Source organism: Monodon monoceros, unplaced genomic scaffold (assembly GCF_005190385.1).
Source record: "Monodon monoceros isolate NGI ecotype Baffin Bay Population unplaced genomic scaffold, NGI_Narwhal_1 Super_Scaffold_12, whole genome shotgun sequence".
Lineage (NCBI taxonomy): Eukaryota > Metazoa > Chordata > Mammalia > Artiodactyla > Monodontidae > Monodon > Monodon monoceros.
In genome coordinates this window covers 159,744,597-159,769,127 of record NW_021703768.1, presented here as the reverse complement: position 1 = coordinate 159,769,127, position 24,531 = coordinate 159,744,597, and the positions used below count along the sequence as shown (strand labels likewise).

At 50.9% G+C, this 24,531-nt stretch overlaps 1 protein-coding gene across 7 annotated transcripts in view; it reads left to right on the top strand.

Moving 5' to 3' along the window:
• Positions 1-24,531, top strand: part of PTPRS (protein tyrosine phosphatase receptor type S) — a 161,244-nt gene that overhangs the window by 36,000 nt on the left and 100,713 nt on the right. For 5 of the 7 annotated variants that reach the window (XM_029216688.1, XM_029216691.1, XM_029216690.1 and 2 more), the window contains exon 3: positions 3,954-4,109. In XM_029216688.1, the coding sequence (XP_029072521.1) occupies positions 4,029-4,109 (81 nt within the window). In that variant the 5' untranslated portion in view covers positions 3,954-4,028. Of the gene's footprint in view, positions 1-3,953; positions 4,110-21,602; positions 21,743-24,531 lie in introns of those variants that run through there. The other 2 variants (XM_029216695.1, XM_029216693.1) reach the window with 2 other exon arrangements.

The window sequence follows — 24,531 nt, the reverse complement described above, 5'->3', positions numbered from 1 at the left end:
CTACTCTTGGTTGCGGTGCACAGCTTTCTCATTGCGGTGGCTTCTCTTCTTGCGGAGCACACGCTCTAGGTGCGTGGGCTTCAGTAGTTGTGGCTCGTGGGCTCTAGAGCACAGGCTCAGTAGTTGTGGCGCACGGGCTTAGTTGCTCCGCGGCATGTGGGATCTTCCCGGACCATGGCTCGAACCCGTGTCTCCTGCATTGGCAGATGGATTCTTAACCACTGCGCCACCAGGGAAGTCCCCACCACTGAGATTTTAAGGAAGGACTTTGCCTCTCTGAGCCTCAGATACCCCAACTCTGGAGTGAAAGTATCAGTGGGACCTCCCCCACCAAAGTCAGTCTGAGGATTTGGTGAGGTCATGTGCTCAGCACACAGTCTGCTTGGTAAGGCAGAGATGGTATCACTAGATTATTGTCATTACAGTTAGGAGTGCTATCTATCCACCCACCATCCATCCACTCATCTGTCCATCCGCCCATCCACACACCCACCCATCCAGCCAGCCACCCACCCACCCACCCATCCAGCCAGCCAGCCAGCCATCTATCCACTCACCTATCCATCCAACCTCTACTCATCCATGTATCCAATCACACATCTGTCCATCCATCCATCCATTAATCCACCCACCCATCCATCCACTCACCCATCCATCCACGTATCCATCCATCCACTTATCCATGCATCCATGCATCCATGCATCCATCCATCCACCCACCCACCCGTTCATCCATCAGTTTTTACCCATCCATTCTTCCACCCATCCTTTCAATGTCTACACATGCTGGACCCTATGCTCCATTCAGTCTCCAGGCCTGTCTTGCTACCTCCCCTAGCCCCTAGGCCTTGCCCACCATCATCAACCTGAGTTTGTTGAATGGGCCAGAGCCAGCCAGGCTGTACCTCCCTGCTGTCTAGCTGTGGGCTGTGCTCAGTATCGGAAAGAGCTCCCTCCAACCAAGCCCTTCTCTGAAGGTCCAGTTCTGGGGTCCAAGTCTCAGGAGCCACAATATTTATATCAGCTGAAAATTCTTTTGGGGGGCTTTTCTGGCCCTTGAACAAGGTTAGAGAAGCCACCCTCCCCTTGCACCCCAAACTCTGCTCACTGATACCCTCCTTGATCAGAAGACCTCTTAGCACCAGCATCGAACATTTCTTTAGTTAGATCACTTTGACTTACTTCTGTTTCTCTTACCATCCCCTGAGAGATGGACAGAATTGGATAGCTGGGGAAGCGGAGACTACCACAAAAGTGTCTTGTCCCAGCTCTGCCCTGCTTTGCTGTGCGACCTTGAGACACATTCCCTCTCTGATCACTTCAGTGTTTAACATACAAATGTGTGAACAGGCTGATTTTTTTAAGGTAACATTTAAATTATCAACCATTGAAATAAATGATTATATTTATTGAAAAAAAAAAAGACACATTCCCTCTCTGAGCCTCAGTTTCCTTATCAGTACAATGGGGTCACATTCCCCCAACCTCAAGACTAAATGAGTTGTGCATCCAAAGCTCTTAGCACATAGTAGATGCTTAATAAGTACCAGCTATTATTATTATTTGTATTACAGCCCCCGACACATTTTCAGCACCTGATTGGTGTTAATTCATTACAGCCTCATCCAAACAGCCCTCTGAGGTGGGCATCGTCATTCCTGTTTTGTAGATGAGGCCACTGAGGCACAGAGAGGTTAAGTGACTGGCCCAAGGTCACACAGCTGGTCAAAGGCAGAGCTGGGCTTTTAACCATCGTGCTTTTCTGCCTTTCAAGGTACAAAAGAGTTCACAGGGGGAGAAAGGAATCCCCCTGGGGATAGGTCATCCAGTGCCCATCCCTGAGTCAGCCAGTTTTATAGGTCCCTGTGTTCCTTCCAGGGTTGACATGTGCACGCATAAGCACCTGTGTGTGTATTTTTCTTCCCTTCACGATTTTTTTTTACACATGTGTGTGTACTAAAATACTATCCTGCACTTTCCTTGCTATCACTTAACAATACATCTTTGAGATCATTTCTTAAGGGTACATGGATTCTCACTTTTTATACATCTGCCAACTACTCCACTGAGAGAATAAACCAAGCTGTTTTTTCTTTTATTGTGGTGAAATATACGTGGCATAAAATTTACCATTTTAAACACTTAAAAATGTACAATTCATTTTTGTAAGTGCATTCACAAGGTTGTACAACCATCCCCATTATTTACTTCCAGAACTTTCCCATCCCCCCAAAAAGTGACCCCCCCATCCCCATTCTCAATCACTCCCCCTCCCCTCCCCCAGCCCCTGGCAACCACAAATCCGCTCTCTGTCTCTGTGGGCGGTTCTGGGCGTTTCGTATAAATGGAATCATACAATGTGTGGTCTTTTTTGTCTGGCTTCTTTCAACGAGCATAAGGTTTTCAAGGTTCATCCATACTGTATAATATGTCAGTGCTTCGATTCTTCTGAAATTAAAAATTATTGTGGGGCTTCCCTGGTGGCGCAGTGGTTGAGAGTCCGCCTGCCGATGCAGGGGACTCGGGTTCGTGCCCCGGTCCGGGAAGATCCCACATGCCGCGGAGCGGCTGGGCCCGTGAGCCATGGCCGCTAAGCCTGCGCTTCCGGAGCCTGTGCTCCGCAACGGGAGAGGCCACAACAGTGAGAGGCCCGCGTACCGCAAAAAAAAAAAAAAAAAGAAAAGAAAAAACAAATTTACCATTTTAACCATTTTTAAGTGTGCAATTCAATGACATTAAGTGAATTCACATTGTCGTGCAACCATCCCCACCATCCACCTCCAAAACTTTCCCATCTCCCCAGACTGAAGCTCTGCCCCATTAAACACTGACTCTCCCTCCCCCTTCCCCAGCCCCTGGCCCCCACCATCCACTTCCTGTCTCTATTGATTTGACTCTTCTAGGGACCTGCTATGAGTGGAATCAGACAGCATTTATCTTTTTGTGTCTGGCTTATTTTATTTATAGTATTTTGTGGTTCATCCATATCGTAGCATGTGTCAGAATTTCCTTCTTTTTTTTAACATGAATAATATTCCGCTATATGGATGGACCACATTTTGTTTATCCATCACCTGTCGATGGACAATTGGGCTGTTTCTGCCTTTTGGCTACTATGAATACATGCGTGTAAGTTTTTGTCGGAACACCTGTTTGCAATTTTTTGGAATATGAGACTGTTGTAACTGGTCCGTGTGGATGGACATATAGATTGCTTTCCATGTTCTTTCTGCTTTTGGAGATAGTGCTGCAATCACACATCCTTGCCAGCTCTCTGCCTTTGGCAAGTCATGTTTTCCCTTGGTGTATCGGTCTCCCCACCTATACTATGGGGCTGATAATACAGACAGCCTACCTTGTAGGACTGTGAGCGAATTAGATGTGGAAACTGTAATAAAGGCCTTGGAACAGGGCCTGGTACATAGAAAGTGCTCAATTAACATTATTCCTCTTGGGACATTTGTATGTGCCTCACCCTCCTGCCCCGCTCCAATGTGACAGATTTTGAAACTCACAGCCAAGAGGCAGCTGGCAGGAGGAAACACGTGGCAGGGGATGCGGGTTGGTATTTTACAGGGGTGACGCTGGCCCAGGTGGCCGCAAGCGTCCTGACCCACATGGGAGAACAGCCGCGCACGCTCCCACATGGGCTCTCTGACGAGTGGCTTGGGCATGTCCCCAGACAGAGATGTAGCGGCCGAGACCCACTGGATGTTAGAAGCCCATCTGCCTCCCTCATAGGCAGAAGCAGGGATGTATATGGGGGACACAATTGCCACAGTGACATCTGGACCCAGCACCCCTTCACTTAAGCCCAGCTCATTGGCCCCAGAGAGACAGAGCTCTGAGAGGCCACTAGAGAGGGGCTAAGCAGGATAAACTTGGGCTCCGAGAGGGAATGAACCTGTTCATTGTTTGTTCATCCATCCATTCATTTATTGGCGCTGTGCTAGGTGCTGAGACGCAGCAGGGAACAAGATGGCCAATTGTGGGCCCACTGCCTAGTGGCTCATACCCCTATTTGACAGATGAACAAACTGAGGCTCAGAGGAAGGCAGAGGCTTGTCCAAGGTGACACAGCTCTAGCAGGAGACATGGACGTTGAACGGGTAAGTCATCCCTGACAAATGCAGGGATTTTTTTTTACCAAATGGGGATCGGAGCTAAGAAGAAAATGAACGGGGCAGAGAATAATTGGGCATGTGCTCAGATAGGGTGATCAAGGAAGGCTTCTCAGCAGAGGTGACGGTTAAGTTAGGTTTGGCCAAGAGTTTGGGAAACAGTGTGTCAGGCAGTGGGTACAGCATGTGCAAAGGCCCTGGGGCAGGACTGTGCCTGGAATGTTGGAGGAACAGGGAGGAGGCCCATGTTCTGGAGCAGAGTGAGCGAGGGGGAGAGAGGGAGGAGGGGAGGGCAGGGAGGGGATGGGGGCAGGTGGTGCAGGGCCTTGTGGGCCGCGGGGAGGAATGTGGACTTTATTGAGAGGGTACTGGACTTATGGAAGGATTTGGTGCAGGAGTGACAGGATCTTCTGATTCAGGTTTTAAAGAGACGCCCCTGGCTGACGTGTGTGAAACAGGCTGACAAGCACAATTCATTCGTTTATTCGTTCATCCATTCCTTCTTTTTTTTCTTTTTCCTAAATATTTATTTATTTATTTGGCTGTGCCGGGCCTTAGTTGCAGCATGCGGGATCTTTAGTTGAGGCATAGCAGTATCTAGTTCCCTGACCAGGGATCGAACCCCAGGCCCCCTGCACTGGGAGCGTGGAGTCTTAACCATTGGACCACCAGGGAAGTCCCATTCCTTCATTTATTTTTGAGTCACTCATTGAACAAGCCCCACCTGCAGTCATGATCTGCAGATGAGAGAACAGGATCCAAGATGGGTGAGGTCACTGATCCAAAGTCGTACGGTGCATGGGTGGAACAGCTAGGTTTCAAACCCTAGCCAGCCAGGCAGACCTGTGTTCTGGTACCTGAGTCATGGGGACCCTCACGGAGGTGACTCCCTGGAGGGGTGAAAATTCCATCGAGATGATGCATACTAGGAGCTGGGGCTCAACAGGCGATCGGAGCTTTGATGGTAGACACACAGGGAGGGGCATCTAACCCAGACTGGGGTCGGGGGACGTCATCAAGGGGGGCTTCCTTAAAGAGGTGACATTGAAGCTGAGACTTGAAGAGTTGGCCAGGTGAAGGGGAGGGAAAAGCACTTTGGGTAGAGGAACAGCATGCACAAAGGTCTGGAGGTGAGACCAAGGTTGGCCTGTGAGAAGCATGAAGCAAGTTCAGAGACTCAGAGTTTAGCCTGGAATGGGGGCCAGATGGGGGAGGGGAATGAACAGGAAGAGGATGGCTCAGGGGGTGTGGGGGCCTCCTAGGCAGTGGAAAGAGTCTGGGATTTAGCCCCGGGGGCAAAAGCAGCCACAAAAGGATCCAAGCAGAGGAAGGAGAGGATACAGTTTGTGTTTTTAAATGCCCCCTCTGGGGACTTCCCTGGTGGTCCAGTGGTTAAGACTCCGGGCTTCCAATGCAGGGGGCACGGGTTCTATCCCTGGTGGGGGAACTAAGATCCCACATCCCCCATGGTGTGGGAAAAAAAATGTCCCTCTGGTTGCTGAGCGGAGGATGGAGTGTCGAGGGGCCAGGGCAGGGGTGGGGAGGGAGCTGGGAGAGGCTGCTTCTGCCTCCTGTTCCCCAGGTTGGTTTCACCCTGTCTCCTCCTGCACATTTACTGCTTTCCAAAGTCACCCTTGGGTCAGGCCCCAGCAATATGCATTCGTGGTGTCCCCCACTCCTCAGAGTACCCCCAAATCCCTCTGTCCGTGCCAATAACAGGGGAGGCAAAGTGGCCCCAGCCACCTGCAAACATAAATGCTGATGGTGGGAGAGCAGGCCAAGAGCTGGGAGGCAGCCAGGCATTGGGACAGTCCCCACTTCAGTTGGCAAGGAGAACCCTCCCTGGTGGGCCCAGTTTGGGGGGCAGCCAGTGGAGGCCAGGTGTGGGAAACCTCCCCCTCCACGAGAGTCCCAGGCCATCTGTCCCTGTGCCTACTTTGTTTCATGCACACCGTCACCAGGTGGGGGCATGTCTGTGGGTGATGGATGCCAAGGCTCTGGCAGCTCTGGGGACAGAACCCAGGTGCAAGACGCAGCTTAGGGTATCTGCCAAGGTCTGGGGGACAGAGTTGGAACCAACCCTGGAATTGGGTCTGGAAATAAAATGGATTCAGCTTCAGAACCTGGGCCGCAGCAAGGGGGGCCTGGTGAGGCCAATATCCACTACAGCCAAGTCCTACTGCATGGCAGGATGTCCCACATTCCCCTTCATACAATCCACAGACTAAGTCCGTAGGGTGAGATTTCTGCTCCTTCTTCCCAGAGGAGGGAATGAAGCTCGGTGTAAGAAAGCAACTTACCCGAAGCCGCACAAGGAGGGGGCACTCAGGCCAAAAACTGAACCCTGTCTGTCTGGGTCCAGGATCCATCTTACTGTCCTTCCCAGGAGGGTGTAGAGAATTTTCTCTGAGCAGAAGCAGTCTCTTAACCCTGGACAGCAAACATGTAACATACAGACAACCATAGTCTGTTCAGTTGCCTGTGACAGACATCACTAACCAATAACAGAACTCTATCACAAGGAGACAGGACCCAGGCATCACTAATAGATTGCAGCACTCCTTTCCCTGCAGAACTGGGACTCAGGCTCAGAATCCTTCTTAACACAGACCCCAAGCAGCAACTTCCCATCAATGAGCAGATGTGCAGTCGGGGCTGTGGGTTAAACACAGGCTGGCTCTTTTCAGGAAATGTTGCTTCTTCGTCTTCTAGATTGACATTCTTAAGCCACAAATTTAATCCCTTTCCTGTTAAAAATCCCTTCAGTTTCTTTTCATTGCCCCAAGGATGAAATTCAAACTCTTTGCCCTGCCTTTGCCTTTGCTGTACCCTCTGCTCTGCGTGCCATCTCTTAGCCTTTCAGAGAGGTCCCCCACCCCCCGCCCCCTTGACTAAAGTTTCTTGCACACGTACCCCTCCATCATATTACCGTGCTTTTATCTCTTTGTAGCAATTGTCATGATCTGCAATTACCATCTTTATTCTTCAGTTTGCTTGTCCCTCCCCCAAGGCAGTGGTATGTTCTGCGTGCTTTGGGGCCCTCACTCCAAAGTCCCAGAGGAAAGAATCTGATTGGCTCAGCCAGATTCCCTGGTCTAATCTCTTAAGACAGGAGGGTGGGGTAACACTGTGAATGAGGCAGAGGGCGCTGTGCTAGTGGGACTGAGGGGCAGGGGCAATTGTCAGGAAAAGTCCAGGGGCTGGGCATACTCCCTGCAGATAGGGTGTTATAAAAGAAACAACAAAAACAATACGAAGAGCTAATAATAATAGCAAATAATCATAGCTAATGTTAAAACTTTAATATTAAATTATTGCCTGTATTTGGCAGATAGGGAAACTGAGGCACAGAGAGGGTGTGCAATGTGCCCAAGGTTACATAGGGGTACTTGGGTGTTCACTAGAAACCTCCCTCCCCAGGAGGATAAACATCTGTGTAAGACCTGACCGAGACAAGACTCCACCTGTAATAGGCAACAGGGCATGAGAATCCCTTCTCCTGGAGGCAGAGCCCCTCCGCTTCCTATCTCCTGGGAGGGCCCCAAGGACAATTCCTTCCCCACAGCATCTCACATCCTCTGTGACCTTCATCCAATCTTGGCATGGCTCTGCGAACACGTAGGGCTTCAACTCCGGAGCAATTATAGTCTCTTTGTGGCCGCCCTGCCCCAGCCATTCTGCAGGGCCTGGCACTCACAGCTGTGGGTAAAGTTTGCGTGTGGAGGACAGGAAGTGTCTATCTTTATATTCCAGCATTAACGAGCCTCGATTTTATTGAAATGGCATTTTCTTTCTCCTCCTAATACGCGAGAATGTATTTTTTTTAGCTCTTCGCCATCACTTGATTCTCAAGTCTGAATTGTCTGAAGGCTTAAAACACTTCTGACTACATCAACATATTTTAACATTTTCTGCTCCTGAATGAGAAAAACTGAAAAAGGGGGGGGGGAGTGAAAACATTTTGATGGTATTAAGAGGAGTATGGAGTGCAAAAACAGGGAGGTGATGCTACCACTTTCTCCGTTTGCCTCCTCGCTAGGAGGAATGTATTCAATTAAAAAAACTGGTTAACTGGAGCATAGGGAAGAAACAGGCAGAATGGTGGTATAATACAAGTCCTTCATTGTTTTCACTCACAAGCATTTATCAAGCACCTAGTATGTGTCAGGTGTTGTCCAAGCTGCTGTGGCTACAAGTGTGAAAAAGCAGATAAAAAGTCCTGCCATCGTGACAGAATGTGTGGGAAGACAGATATTAAGCGGTTAATTACATAATTAACTATCACAGTTAATGATTTAAATGCAAATTGTTTGAGAAGGGAGGGAGCCTGATGGAGGACTCCTCAGCTGCCGTATAAAGGATGAAAAGCAAAGCAGGAGGGAAGAGCATCCCTGGCAGAGGGAACAGCGTGTGCAAAGGCCGTGAGTCAGGAAGAAGAGTGAGGGCAGAGCAGAGAGAGTTTGGCTGGGTGCTGGTGAGGGGGTTACTCTGGAATGCTCTTAAGAAGGGTCAGATTTGGGGACTTCCCTGGTGGCGCAGTGGTTAAGAATCCGCCTGCCAATGCAGGGACACAGGTTCAAGCCCTGGTCCGGGAAGATCCCACATGCCGTGGAGCAGCTAAGCCCATGTGCCACAACTACTGAGCCTGCGCTCTAGAGCCTGCGAGCCACAACTACTGAGCCCGTGAGCCACAACTACTGAGCCTGCGCTCTAGAGCCTGCGAGCCACAACTACTGAAGCCCATGCACCTAGAGCCTGTGCCCCGCAACAAGAGAAGCCACCGCAGTGAGAAGCCCGCGCACCACAACGAAGAGTAGCCCCGCTCACCACAACTAGAGAACCTGCGTACAGCAACGAAGACCCAATGCAGCCAAAAATAAATAAGTAAGTAAATTTATTAAAAAAAAAAAAAAAAAAGAAGGGTAAGATTTGGAGCATGCGAGTAGTAATCAGTGGACCAATCATTGAAAGGAAAAACATTCGTTTGACAAATGTTTATTGAGTATCTGCTGTGTGCCAGACCCTGAGCTGGGCATGGGGACTACAGGGGCGACGAAGACAGGATATTGCCTTCTTTTTTACAAATGAGGAAACAGAGGTTCCAAGGGATAACATGACTTGCTGAAGGCCACAGAACTGCCAAGTGGCAGGTGTGTCTGACTCCAAACCCTGGAATTCATTGATTCTCCAATTCTGCTCCTTAGACTGAAAGCTGAGGGCTGCCTGGAGGCGGAGGAGAGGAAGTGGGGGAGGGAAGGGCAGAGGAGAAGGAGGAGGGCGAAGAGAGACACATTTCCTGAGCAGCCTCCAGAGAGCAGGACCAGGGACAAAGGAGGGAGGTTAAAGGGAGAGGTCAGAGACCAGATGGGTTAAAGGAAAAACTAACTCTTGGCATAGTCCAAAACCAAGGCAGCTCTCTCATACAGGGAGTGTGGGTCCCATCGCTGGAAGCATTCAAGCTGGCCTGTGTCAGGGAGGGGTTTCTGCTCTGGGAAATCCACTGACCTTCCAGGCCCCACAAGAGCCAGCAGTGCAAGGGCAGAGGGGACCACTAACCCAAGACCACAGGGCAGCATTGGCTCAGCTTGACTCACTGAAGCCTGGGCTGTCCTCACCCTCTCTATGCCTCACCTGTAAAGTGGGAACAGTATCATCACAGACCTCCCAGGGCTGTGAAGGGTCACCAGAAAGCGCTGGGAACAGAGTCTGGAACAGAGAGTGTGCTCAGGAAATGTCATTTCTGGTGATGCCTCCAGCCCCAGTCACTGGTTGGCTGTGCTTGTCACTGGGGCCTCGGCAGGGTGTGGCACACACTGGGAGTGGCAATGGGCCGCTAGGTTTGATGTCATTGGTGTCTCCGGCTCAGCATTCTGGGGAATTCTGCTCAGGTGCTCAGGCTCAGCATTCTGGGGAATTCTGCTCAGGTGCTCAGGGTAGAGCGGGCACCTGGTTACTGAGGCTTGGGGGCACAGGCTGCCCTGCCTGGGGGGCGGGGGCTCCCGCATCTCAACCTCGTTACACAACACCTGTGGCACAGCTGCAGGAACCAGAGGACTCAGGCGGCTGGCTGCGGGCACCACCCCTTATCGGGGTCTAGAATATAAATGTGTCCCCATTCAGTCCCTTCAGGTTGCCCAGGCTCCAGAAAAACTGCAAGGGAAGTGTGGTCAAGGATCACTCTGTCTCCCAATTCTGTCCCCCATCTGGCCACTTCTCCCCCTAAGCTGCCTGCCCCCTGGTCTGACACCCGTCATCAGCCACCTGAACCAGCATAGGCACCTCCCGCCCTCGCCCTCCACAGTCTGTTCTCCCTGCAACAGCCAGAGGGCGCCTGTGAGCACCTGAGTCAGGTCCTGCCTCTTCTCTGCTCACAGCCCCCCAGGGCTCCCACCTCCCTGGAGGTAAAAGCTCAAGTCCTCCAGGTGGCCCACAGGGCCCTGCATGACCTGCACCATCCCCTCCCTGCCCTCCCCTCCTCCCTCTCCCCACCCCCTCACTCTGCTCCAGACACACAGGCCCCTTGCTGTTCCTCCAACATGCCAGGCACGGTCCTACCCCAGGGCCTTTGCACTGACTGTTCCCTTTACCTGGGATGTTCTTCGTCCAATGCCTTCAGACCTTTGTTCATCACAGCATAGCCTTCCCTTACCACCCGATTTAAAATTGCACCCCCAACCCTTCCCCGCTCCTACTTCCTCTTCCTCCCTAGCACTTCCCACCTTGCATTTATTTATCTGGTTTTATGTCCATCTCTTCCTCTAAACAGTCAGCCAGGGATTGTTGCCTATTTTGTTCCTTGCTGTGTTCCCACTCCCTGGCACACAGTAGGTGCCCAATAGGTATCTGTCAGATGCATGAATGGATTAAGAAATGAGCTGAATCAAACCTGATGTCCTATACCCAGTACATCCCTTCTCTCTCTGAACCTCAATTTGCTCTGCTGTGAAATGGGCAGAAATCATCAGTCTCACTCCACGGGGATGATTCCAGCTGCTTGGCGACAAGGGAAGCTCTCAGCCCACAGCCCAGCACATAGTAGATGCTCATCAGATGGATTCTGTTATCCTGTGTCAGCGACCCTCCCCTTTCCCTCAGCAGGAGGCCTGCTCCCAGCTCAGAAACATCCCAATATTTTAGTTTCTTTCAGTTCAGAAAAGTCACGACAATACTGGGGGACAAGGGCAGTGACCATAGCCCGGAGGACCCGTGTGCCGTGTCTGAAATGCTGCAGCTGCCTTGAGTCTCATGGGCACAGGAAAAGCACCCCCCTCCAGGGCCCCAGAGTGCCAGGCACAAGGAGAGGCGCTCCATGGGTAACTGGGACGCCAGGCGAGTGGATTTATTTAGCACTTCCTGTTTTATCCTGCGCCACATCTCTGCTGCCAGGACGATCCCACTTGTGGTCGGGTGGGAGCCAGAGAGGGTGGCAGGGAGAGGGCTAAGCTCCAGCCCTGCTGGGACATCCATGTCTGCTGTGTGTCCTGCCCACTGTGTGTTCTGGCTAAGCCACGTCCCCTCTCCGAGGCCTGGTTTCCTTTAGAGGTGTGAAAAATGAACACTCTGACATCTATTAAATGCCTACTATGCATGTGATTAAATTCACACAGTGGTTAACCCAGGGTTGGTTGAATTGTTGCGCCGCTTAAATTTTTGGAAGAACGTACCATATACCCAAACTGCAGATAGGTAAACTGAGGACAGCTCCTGGGGGGGACACCCCTCTGGATGCCTGCACCTCTCTGATTGGTTCATCATAGGGAAAAGGAATGTCACTCTAACTAAGCCCCCCCTAGTAGTTAGGGTGATCTGTGCCTCACTCCTGCCCACATCCCCCGCTCAGACCCTTCTAGCTCTGCCCAGAAGAAACCCTATCCCTTTCATCCACTTCTCCTGGTGCTCAAGGACTACCCTCCCGCCCCTACCCCAAGCCCCTGCATCATGCTGCAGTCTGTTCAGCATGTCCAAAATGCATCTGGGCATGGTATGCAAATGACGTGAGTTAACCCTTTTCACACACAGGGACGGTCCCACACACTGCACAAGTATTCAGCAAGCCCCAGGGTGTGCTTGGCTCTGTAAGAGGGATTGATGAGCCTCCAGCCCATCCTGGGCCCTCAGCCCAGCTTTCAGAGTGATTTGGGGGCTGGAAGAGTCAGAAGGGCCTCCTGCAGGTAGCGGGCAGGAGTTGGCAAAACTGTGGGGTGGCAGAAAGGGGCGGAGAGGGCAAGCCAGCAAGTGGAAAGAGCCTGGGAAACGTCTGGAGGGAGGACCGACGGGGAAGGAAAGAGTATAGCTTCTGCGGTCAGGCTAATCTTTGTTCCACACTTGTCCCTGAGCTGGTGATGTCACCTCCTGGAGCCTCAGTTTCCTCATCTGTAAAATGGGTCTCATGGAGGCCTATACTGCTCGGGCATCACCAAGTTTCATCAAGATAATTCAATCTGCCCTGGACTTTAATCCTCCTCAAACATGGAGGAGGTGCTTGACCATTGGTTACTTCATATTTTCTTTATGTCCACTTGTTTGCTTCTGGGTAACCAAACTTCTTTTTCAAAAAGGAACATTAGGCCACACTTCTCTAGAGCTGGATGCAAATGAAATGAATATACAAAAGCAAGTAAAAGTAACCAATCCAACGAATAAGTAAGGCCAAAGTTTACAAGAAAGAAGGATGAAGGTCCAGCCTTGAAATTATTCGAGGGCAATGATCCGATCTGGGCTGTGACCACCATTCTCGGGCACAGACTCCCAGCAAGACCAACTCTCTCCTTCCTGGAAAAAGTGTTGAGAAAATGTGAGCAGGCAGGCGTTCATGACTCAGCTAGCACCACCCAAGACTTTCTCCTGGAAAAGAAAATAGAGAAGTGAATAGCTTTGGCCAGCGTGATTCTGTGGTATTTCATGCTCTGTGTATGTAGAACTTAAAATCACCTTAGGTCCACCCAGATGTTCAGGTGCTATGCTTGGGGACCCAAGGTGTTGGTGGTAGGAGGACCCTGGCTTGGTGAGGTTGAAGCAGGGGGTCTGGATGGTGAGACTAGGTGTGTCCCTTGGGCCCTGGATATAAGACTCAGCCCCCACCTGGTGGAAAATCCAGGCCACTGTCCCTTAAAATGGGTGAGTCCAGAGACCACATCTACACCAGGTAGGAGGTAACAGAGGCCAGTTTTGAAGATTGTCATTGAGTTCCCAGGAAGACCGTGCAATAAAGTCCCTTGATCTCTCCATGTTCCAGGCAGGCCTTAGAGCTGACCTGAGGCATGGCATCTCCAGCCTCCCTGAAAGCCTGGATCTTCTTGCCATCAGCAAAGGGTGCTCCTGATGTATGGGCCAGGGTCTGGTGTCTCTAGTAGTATGTCTTGGGGATGCTAAGCCCCTTAATTACCCAGCAGCAGCTGAAGTCCTAGATGGATTTCAGCTGAGTCATCTTCTGGGTGAGGTTGTTCTGGATTGAATCATGTCCCCCCCACAAACAAGTTATGTTGGAGTCCTAACCATCAGGACTTCAAAAAGGGACCTTATCTAGAAATAGGGTGTTTACAGAGGTAATCAAGTTAAAATGTGGTCATCAATGTGGGTCCTAATCCAAAATGACTGGTGTCCTTAAAAAAAGGGGAAAGTTGGACACAGAGACAGACATGCATGGAGGGAAGGTGATCTGAAGAGATACAGGGGAAGATGGCCGTCTGTAAGCCAAGGAGAGAGGCCTGAAACAGAGGCTTCCCCTCACAGCCCCGCCAACACCTTGATTTGGGACTTCCAACTTCCAGAATTGTGAGACAGTAGAATTCCATCATTTAAACAACCCAGTCTGTGGTGCTTTTAGGAAACTAATACAGGTTCAAAATGCCAGGGGAGCAGAGGGGTCCAGACATAGAGGCCTGGGCTCCAACCCACATAGGCTCCCTATTCTTCATGCTCCAAAAATTTAGGGCTGCCTCACTTTCTTCTCTCACTAACCGTCTGTAAGAGCTTAAATGGAGAACGGCTGGGTTTGGAGAGTTAGGGAAAGCAGCTTGCGTGGATGGGTGAGAATCAAAATGTTTAGCATACTGTTGTCTGTAGGCACTCCAAGTAGGGAAGCAACACCCATGCCCAGCCCAGTCATGGGGAGCAGACAGAACATGCACACCGCACCTCAGCCACCCAATATGCTCCTTGAGAAGCATTTATCTTGAAATGATTACAGATTCACAGGGAGTTGCAAAGACAGTACAGATTGGTCCATGTACCCTTCACCCAGCTTCCCCCAGTGGTCACATCTTCCGTTATCATAGAACATTGTCAAAATCAGGAAACTGACATTCTACTGACATCTTCCAGACTTTTCAGGTTTATAGGCACTTGTGTGTGTGTGTGATGTGTGTGTAGTCCTTACCATTTTTTTAAATTAATTTATTTTATTTATTGATTTTTGGCTGCATTGGGTCTTCGTTGCTGCGTGGGCTTTCTCTAGTTGTGGTGAGCGGGGCCTCCTCTTCATTGCCGTGCATGTGGCTTCTCTTGCTGCGGAGCACAGGCTCTAGGCCCGTGGGCTTCAGTAGTTGTGGCTCGCGGGCTCTAGAGAGCAAGCTCAGTAGTTGTGGCGCACGGGCTTAGTTGCTCCGTGACATATGGGATCTTGCTGGACCAGGGCTTGAACCCGTGTCCCCTGCACTGGCAGGCAGATTCTTAACCACTGCGCCATCAGGGAAGCCCAGTCCTTACCATTTTATTGCATGTTCAGATTTGTGTAACCACAACCACAATGAAGATTCAGAACTATTCTGTCACCACAAAGAGAAAGATGTCATTTTAAGAGAAATGTTTGAATGACCCATCCATCCCATCTTTTGTGTATTTTGCATGATGGTGGTGAACTGGCTTTATAGATATGCAAATGTATGCATTTGCTCATATTAAAATAAGGAAGGATAAGCTGAAAACTTAGGTGGAAGGTGGAAGGTGGAACAAAGCTCTCCACTTGCATTTATCATGAACAAATTATCCTGGAGATCCTTCCTCATGGGTCCATGCTACCAATCCTTTTTCATAGCTGTATACTAGTCCCCAGTGGGGTTGTACCTGGTAATTCAAGCTTGTTCCCTTCTCTTGGATTCAAGTATTTCTTTACACTTGCCAAAATGATTTCCTGTGACATGGCTCATTTGACACTCACAGAAAGCCTGAGTGGGGTAGGTCTAATTATACCTGATTTCAGGACAAAGAAACTGAGAATAACAGAGACACACATGGTTTGCTCAGAGTCATGTAACACAGAGGTGGCATAACCAAGTGTTTTTGTTTGTGTGTTTTAATGTCTTCTTAAAAATTGAAGTATAGTTAATTTACAATGTGTTAGTTTCAAGTGTACAGCAAAGTGATTCAGTTATACGTGTATGTATATATTCTTTCCCAGATTATTTTCCATTATAGGCTATTAAAAGTTATTGAGTAGGGCTTCCCTGGTGGCGCAGTGGTTGAGACTCTGCCTGCCAATGCAGGGAGCACAGGTTCGTGCCCCGGTCCAGGAAGATCCCACGTGCCGCGGAGCGGCTGGGCCCGTGAGCCATGGCCGCTGAGCCTGCGCGTCTGGAGCCTATGCTCCGCAACGGGAGAGGCCACAACAGTTAGAGGCCCACGTACCACAAAAAAAAAAAAAAAAAAAAAAAAAAGTTATTGAGTATAGTTCCCACTGTTATACAGTAGGTCCTTTTTGCTTACCTATTTTATATATAGTAGTGTGTATATGTTAATCCCAAACTCCTAATTTATCTCTTCCCCCCACCCCCACTATCCACTTTGGTAACCATAAGTTTGCTCTCTATCTGTGAGTTTGTTTCTGTTTTGTAAGTAAGTTCATTTGTGTCATATTTTAGCTTCCACTTATAAGTGATATTGTATGGTTTTCTTCTTTGTCTGACATACTTCACTTAATCTGATAATCTCTAGGTCCATCCATGTTGCTGCAAATGACATTATTTCATTCTTTTTTGTGGCTGAGTAATATTCCATTGTATATGTACCACTTCTTCTTTATCCATTCCTCTGTCGATGGACACTTAGGTTGCTTCCACATCCTGGCTATTGTGAATAGTGCTGCAATGAACACTGGGGTGCGTGTATCTTTTTGAATTACGGTTTTCTCCAGATATATGCGCAGGAGTGGGATAGCTAGATCATATGGTAGCTCTATTTTTATTACAGTTTTTTTTAAGAAACTTCCATGCTGTTCTCCATGATGGTTGTACCAATTTACATTCGCGCCAACAGTGTAAGAGGGTTCCCTTTTCTCCACACCCTCTCCAGCATTTATTGTTCGTAGATTTTTTGATGATGGCCATTCTGACCAGTGTGAGATGATACCTCATTGTAGTTTTGATTTACATTTTTCTAATAATTAGTGATGTTGAGCATCTTTGCATGTGGCTTTTGGCCATCTGTATGTCTTCTTTGCAGAAATGTCTATTTAGATCTTCCACCCATTTTTTTGACTGGGTTGTTTGTTTCTTTGATATTGAGCTGCATGAGCTGTTTGTATGTTTTGGAGATTAATCTCTTGTCAGTTGCTTCATTTGCAAATATTTTCTCCCATTCTGTATGTTGTGTTTTTGTTTTGTTTATGGTTTCCTTTGCTGTGCAAAAGATTTTAAGTTTAACCAAGAGTTTCTTAAACGACAGCTTTATTGAGACATAATTCACACTCCATACAATTCATCCACTTGAGTTATATAATTCAATAGTTTTCAGTATATTCACAAACCACCATCATCATCACCAATCATTTACAATCTAATTTTAAAATATTTTTTCATCCCCAAAGAATCCATTGTCCAGTCTAAAATCATGAAGATTTATGCCTATGTTTTTACCCAAGAGTTTTACAGTTTTAGCTCTTACATTTAGGTCTAAGATCCATTTTGAGTTAATTTTTACATATGGTGTGAGGTAGGGGTCCAAATTCATTCTTTTGCATGTGGATACAATTTTCCCAGTGCCACCGTTGAAAAGACCATTCTTTTCCCCACTGAGTGGACAACCTTGTGAAAATCAATGAACCATAGATGAGAGGGTTTATTCTAGACTTTCAGTCCTATTCCATTGACCATCTATCCTTATGCCAGGACCCCACTGTCTTGATAACTGTAGCTTTGCAATAATTTTGAAATTAGGAAGTGTGAGCCCCTCAACTTTGTTCTTTTTCAAGATTGTTTTGGCTATTCTGGGTCCCTTTAATTCCCATATGAATTTTAGAATCAGCTTGTCAATTTCTGCAGAGAAGCCAGCTGGGATTTTTATAAGGGTTGGGTTGAACCTGTAGATCAGCTTGGGGATATATTGCTATCTTAATATTAAGTCTTCCAATCCATGAACATGGGATGTCTTTCCATTTATTTAGGTCTTCTTTCATTTCTTTCAGCAATGTCTTGTTGTTTTCATAGTATAAAATTTTGTATTTCTCAGTAAACGTATCACTAAGTATTTTATTCTTTTTGATCAGTTGCAAAGGGAATTGGTTTCTTAATTTCATTTTGCTTGTTTATTGCCAATGCTTAGGAAATACAATGGATTTTTGCGTATTGATCTTGTGTCCCGCAGCCTTGCTGAACTTGTTTACTAGTTTTAATAGGTTTTTTTTAGTGGATTCCTTAGGATTTTCTATCTACCAAATGATGTCGTGCAAATAGAGATAGTTTTACTTCTTCATTTCTAGTCTGGATGCCTTTTATTTCATTTTCTTGCCTAATTGCCTGGCTATAACCTCGAGTACAATGTTAAATAGGATTGTTGAGAGCTGACATCCTTGTCTTTCTCTTGATCTCAGGGGGACATCATCCAGTCTTTCACCATTAGGTATGATGTTAGCTGTAGATGTTCTTTATCAGGTCAAGGAAATACCCCCTATGCCTAGTTTGCTGAGTATTTTATCATGAAGGGATGTTGAATTCTGTTAAGTGCTACCACCAGGATTTGAAACCATGTCTTTCTGACTCCAGAGCCCTAATGCTTACCCGATAAACTAAATCAGGGGCCCCACAAAGGGGTCCCACATTGAACCCAGTAAAGAGCAGCCAGTCAGCAAATGGGGTGTTTCCATCTGCCCCTTTTCTCTTTGGCATTTGAAGTGAACTTGGGAAGAGACAGAGAGGGAAATGTTTAACTTGAAGGAATGCACAGAGACAGTGGACTCTCTGGCTTAGGGAAGAGTTTGTAGGGGAGATGTTTTGGAAATGGCTTGTAAGAATTTAAGGCTGGGGACTTCCCTGGTGGTGCAGTGGTTGGGAGTCCGCCTGCCGATGCAAGGGACACGGGTTCGTGTCCCGGTCCGGGAAGATCCCACATCCCGTGGAGCGGCTGGGCCCGTGAGCCATGGCGGCTGGGCCTGCGCATCCGGAGCCTGTGCTCTGCAACGGGAGAGGCCACAACAGTGAGAGGCCCGCATACCGCAAAAAAAAAAAAAAAAAAAAAAAATAATTTAAGGCCGGGTTCCGTGAACTTGGCATGAGGAGTCCTGTGTACATACCGTGATGGGCAGTTGATGGTTTCTCTGGAGTTGTCTCAATGAAAACACAATGAAGCTAATTACCAGGTTCTGGGAGATACTGGGGTGGAGGTTGGGCTGTCAGGGAAGGAGGAGGAGGGTGGAAGGGTGAAGAAAGCCTACCACTCCCCTGCAAAAGGTGGGGATGTTCATTAACTGAACGTTTCACCCAACAAGCAATGAGTCACATCCACAGCTTGCCAGTCCCTGTGGTTGGCAGACACAAAAGAGACCCAGAACCTACTATGCCCCACCTCCCAATTCTAGTATTTTCCACCTTGTAGAACTTTGAGGCTTAAGCCGTGCTCCCAGGGAGAACATTCTCTCCTGTTTCCTCTACAGGCTTCGGCTTGCAGGAGGTCTTGGTTTGGTGTTACAGGATCTTTAATGCCCTTCTGACACTTGTCAACCCTCTGGGGCTGGCCAGAGGCTGCAACAATATCAGACTAGAATGTTCTGTTCTCCCTGTATTGATATTTATGATCACCTGGCTAGTCATCTTGGTTTTTCCATTGACAGTGGTCACATTTATCAATGCTTCTAGACTCTAGATGGTGTAACTCATTTCACCCTCCTAACAACCTTAGGAGATAGAGACTATTACTATCCTACATTGGCAGATGGACAAACAGGCACAGGTAAAGTGGGGAGACAGACAGAAAACAAGCAAACTTCCCCAGAGAGTAATCAGTCCCAAATTGTAATAAATAATCTGGTACTGAGATGAAGATAAACTTTGGCAGGATGGTCAGGGAGGGTCTTTCAGAGATTTGAAGGAAGGTCCAGTCTTGGGAAAAGCAGGAGGAACAGCATCCTAGGCAGAGGGAACAGCCAGTGCAAAGGCCCTGAGGCTGGACTGTGCCTGACTGTGCCTGATGTTTGCAAGGAACAGTGAGGAGGCTGGCATGGGTGGAATGGAGTGAGCAAGGGGTGCAGATGGAGGAGGTGAGGGCAGGGAGGTGATGGGGGCAGGCAGTGGGGGACCTTGTGGGCTGCAAGGAGGACTTGGGTTTTTACCCCAAGTGAGATATTGTCTATTTCCTCCACTGGACCCAACTCCTGGAGGGCAGGAATTTTTTAGCCTTTTTGTTTATTTCTGTGCCCCAGCCCTAAAAACAGCCTGGCACACAGACTGATGGCCTGAATGGGTTGGTTTCCTGCACCATATTTTACAACTGTTTCCCGTTGCCGCTCACAAGAACTCTCAGAGGTAGATGTGTTTGTACCCTTTTTGCAGATGGTAACAGTGAGCCTCTGAGTGACTTGTTCAAAGTCCCTCTCCTAATAGGTGGCAGGGCTGAGTGTGGCTCATGCCATGTCCAGCCCCTCCAGAGCCAGCAGTCTCATTTCACTCTACCTCCATCGAGTATGCAAGGCTTGAGCACCTACTGTGTACCTCAAATCAGCTAAGCGTTTGTGCACAGACCATCCCATTTGATTCTTCAAGATGAGGCTGTTTCCCAATTGCTTGGATGAGAAAACCAAGCTTAGATTGTCAATGGCTAGGTCAGGGTCACACTGCTAGGAAGGAGGACAAAATAGGTTCTGCAAACCTGCACTGGCCGCTGGGAAACTCCAAGCTTAATTTAGGTTCCTTGTTGAATTATTCATTCTCTTCCTCTCTTTTCTCCTATTTATGACTTCCGCCTTCTCATTTTGTTCCCTGAGTTAATGCCTTTTGTTTATATCTGCATCTTTGGCCAGGAATGAATGAATCAATGGTTTTGGAGGAAAAAACCCCAAATTCTAAACTTGAGTCATTTTGTGGGGATGAGGCCCTCTCCAAACACATATCTTGGAGAAATAAAACCCTTCCAGCAGGTTCAGAATACAATAATTTTATGTGCAATCTTGTTTGGTGTCTTTGAGCCCTCCCACCCTCCGTGGTAATCTTTCTGTTTTTCTTTTCTTTTTTTTTCCTCTTCTCATTATCCCATTTTCAAGCACCAACTACAGGCCAAGCAGGCACAGTATCACACTTCATCCTTACACTCTCTTGTGAGCAGCAGACACCTTGCCCCACTTCACAGATGGGAAACTGAGACCCAGAGAAGCAAACCCATTTTGCAGGTGGGAAAGCTGAGGCAGGGCCCCACACGGCAAGTTAGTGTTTGAGCTGGGGTTCCTACTTTGGTTTGTCCTGCCTCAAGGGCAGCAGCTGATGGTAATTAGAAGAGATGTTTGTAAAGTGGTTAATCTGCAGGAAATGTTCCCTCACTCATTCCCTTATTCATGCGGCCAAGACACAGGGATCTCCAGGCCCCATGGAGATCCACACCCTAGCATGACCAGAATTAAATCAGGACAATGGCACAGAGAATGGAGCGTGGGGTGGCTGATGGTCATGGTCAAGGAAGGCTCCTCCCAGGAGCTGCAGGTTAAGCAGAGACGGGAAAAAAGAGAAGGGAAAGATCTTGGGGGAAGACTTTTCCAGGTGAAGAAACAGCAGGGGCAAGGGCCCTGAGTCAGCAGTGAACAGATTGAAAGAACTGTAGGAAGCTGGCTTGGCTTAGGTATGGACACCTGGAGGCAGAGTGATGGGTGCGAACGCAGAGAAATGGGCCCCCCAGAGGGGGCTGCATTTTACACGGAGGGCACTGGGGAGCCATGGCAGAGTTTACAGCAGCACATGGCAAACACCACGGCCTTTGGGCCAAGCGCCCTGGGGCTAGCGGGCGGACCCGCGGACAGACGGGTATCCCGGACTGACGCCGCCAACCACGTGTCGCGCGAAGCCCCACGCCCCACGTGCTCCCACAGCCCTTTAAACGCCCCGGGCCACGTGACCCCGCCGAGCCGCCTCATTGGCCGAGGGGCGTGGCGACTACGCGGCTGCGCAGTGACACGCCCGTGCCGGCCCCGCCCCCAGCCGGCGGCGGCGGCGCTAGCGGAAGGGATGACGTCACCGGCTGGGGGGGCGCGCGAGCCGGCGCGAGGGGAGCGCGAGCCGCAGTGAGTGTCCTCGCGCCGCCCGCCCGGCAGCCCGGCCGGCGCGCGCACGCCGCGAGCCGCTGGCGCTCGGGCTCCGCTCGAATCCCATGCAACAGCCAGGATGTGAAGCGGGGCAGAGCCGGGGGAGCCCAGCCCAGCCAGCCTCCAGGTAAGGGGGGAAAAAAATCATGAATTCGATTTAAAAAAATGCAGGCGCTCCAATGGGGTTCTCGGAGGCAGCGGAGTGGGCAAAGCGCCGGCTTTGTGCCGGGGAAGCCTACACGGCCATTGTGCTTGGAGGATGCTCCGCTGCAGCCGGCTGCACGCCCAGCCGCTGAGCCCGGCAAGCTGCGTCCGAACAATGCCCCTGAGGGGCTGGGCCGGGGCAGACAGGGGCAGCAGGAAGGGCTCGGCGGGCGGGGTGGGGGGCTTCGCCGCGGCGGGGGAGGGGGCTGGGCTGGACTCGCCCGGAGCGCGGCGTTGGAAGCTGCCCAGCGCCGCCGGCTGCACCACCCCGGGCTGCGGGCGGGGCAAAGGCGCGGAGGGAGGACGCGCGTGTGTGGGGAGGGGGTGCTGGCCCCAGCGGCGCCCGGCCAGGCTCCCCGGCCGGGTCCCGGAGGCAGGGAGCGCCCCGGAGTGGAGACCAGCCGGGGACAGTCGGCTCCCGGTGGGAGCGAGGGGGGCACCGACTGGCCGGTGCTCTCAGGGCCGCTGCTGTGCCCGCCACCTTCGCTCTCCAATCCCCCTCCCCTAGAGAACCCCCCTACTCAATGCTGTCTCCCCCTAGCGCCCTCCCGGCCTCATCTATCCTTTGGTGGGGAGCCTTCCGCTACCTTAGCCTTGCCCCACCCTACTGTGGCCCCAGCTCCCCCTCCCAGTTTCCCCAGGTGGGGCAAGGCAGCCCCCAGCCCCAGGGACTCTGGCGGACGGGCGGGCGCGCGCGCCCGGCCCCCGACCTCCCTTCGGAGCTGGGGGCCCCGTGGGGATCCCGGGAGAGGGGAAGCCGCCCCTGGAGCTGCCAGCCTCGCGGGTTCTGCACGCCCCGGGAGACCCCTCGGGGGCTTGGGGGGGCGGTGACGTCATCTCGGGGGCGGAGCCGTCTGAACCAGGTTGAAGGGGGTGCGGGTGGGGGGGCGCCGTGCCCGAAGGGAAGCCCTCCGAGTTCGAGCGCCCATACTCTGAGCGCAAGGGTTTTGGCCGGGTTGCGGCCAAGTTCACTGCTCCTTACGGAAATCACTCCCAAATTTAGAATTCCACCCTCCCCCCGTCAGCACACAAACAGATCCTGGGCACTTACCCCCACGAAACTCCCCCTAAATCAGAGAACTCTCCTTCGGCTGCCTTCTCTCCAAAATTCTCAAATCAGAGAATCCACCCCAAAGTGGAATCTTTTTTTCAGCCACACCCCCCCAAATCTGGAGCCTCCTCTTTAGTGATTCTTCCCCGATTTCAAATCCTCCTCTAGTAGCCCCGTAAATAAGCAGCTTTTGAGTGCCCTTTCCTCTGCAACCCTTCCTCAAATTTAGCCACCCCCTAGGGTCCTCATCCCCCAAATTAACAAACCTCCCCAGCGCCTTCATCTGGGGGGTGCCTCCCCTCCCCCTCTCGGGCTCAGCTGGGATTCCCCTTTCCCCCCATCTCCATCTGGGGGAGTCTTCATTCTGAGTGTGGGGCCCTTCTGCCTCTGGCCAAACCCCTGAAAAACCAGCCTGGCCCCCAGCTCGCGAAGAGGTGGGTAGGCGTCTGAGGTGTCCAGGCTGGGTATTAGGACTCTGAGAAGCGGGGACAAAAGCCGGAGGGTCCCCGAGGGTCCCGAGGACAGGGACCCACCTGCTCTGGGTTCCCATTGGTCTCCTCGCGCCCCCCCCCACCCAGGACTTTGGCTGCCGGGGTTCTAGTCTTCCCTTGATGTTCCCCATTGTTGCTGTTCCTGGGGTGCAGGGAGCAAGGGTTCCTTTTGTTTGGGGTGCCCCGCTTCCCCCTCTGAGCCACCTTGCGCCAGTGAGAAGAGAGAGCCAGCCCGCGCCTCTACTCCTGTGATACCAACCGCCGCTGCTGGAGCTTTTATTAATCGCTGAGGGACTCTGTCGATTCTACCATTTGCATAGCTCCCCTCCCCCTCCCAGGGTCCCCTTCCTTTGTGCCCCCTCCCCCTGCCAATCTCGCCTACCTTCTGTCCCTCAGCTCTCTTCTTCCTCTGCCAGCTGATACTTGGGCTGCGGAAGGCAGGCAGCTGGGGCTGGGGGGCGGCTGCTTCCCATCCCCCAATCCTAGAGCCCACCAACTTGGGCCTGGGTCTCTGGCTGGCTCCCCTTACCTGCCCCCCACAATGCCCTCCAAGAGGCATCTCTTGATGCCTGCTGTTGTGTCTCCATTCTTCCCCCTCCAGAAAGCTTCGTCTTGCCCGGTGCCCGGGCCTGGGGGGCACCTTCACCATGACGGTGCACTTCTGCCTGGGGCCCCGGCCCCCCCCAGCCCCCTGGGGGCAGCCATCCGCCATACTCGATTGCCCTGAGAGTTTGGTATAATTGGGCACAGGCAAACAAAACGTCGCGGGAGACCCGGCCTGCCTGGTGAGCTCCTGCGCTTTTCTATTCCTGCCACCCAGCCGATGACATTGGCCCCCCAGGGGGGGACGGGGGCTGGTGCTGTCATGTCGGTGGCCATCCTGCGAGGAGAGGCCACGCCTGGCCCACTCCTCACCCTCTGCGGGGACAGGGGTATGGGTCATTCTGGCGTGGCCGGGGTGTGGCATTGGAGGGTGCTGCTGGGGTGTGGGCTGGGCTCCTTGGGGGAACCCTCCTCCCCCAGGGACCCTGGCCTTGTGGTGGGCACAGAAAGAAGAGCACTGCCAGCCAGGCGCCTGCCTGCTGCCCGCACAGGAATCATCGCCCACTGACCGTGCTTCTGTTTCTAGCCCCTTGCAGCATTCCAAGCACCTTTCTTTTTCCCCAGGGG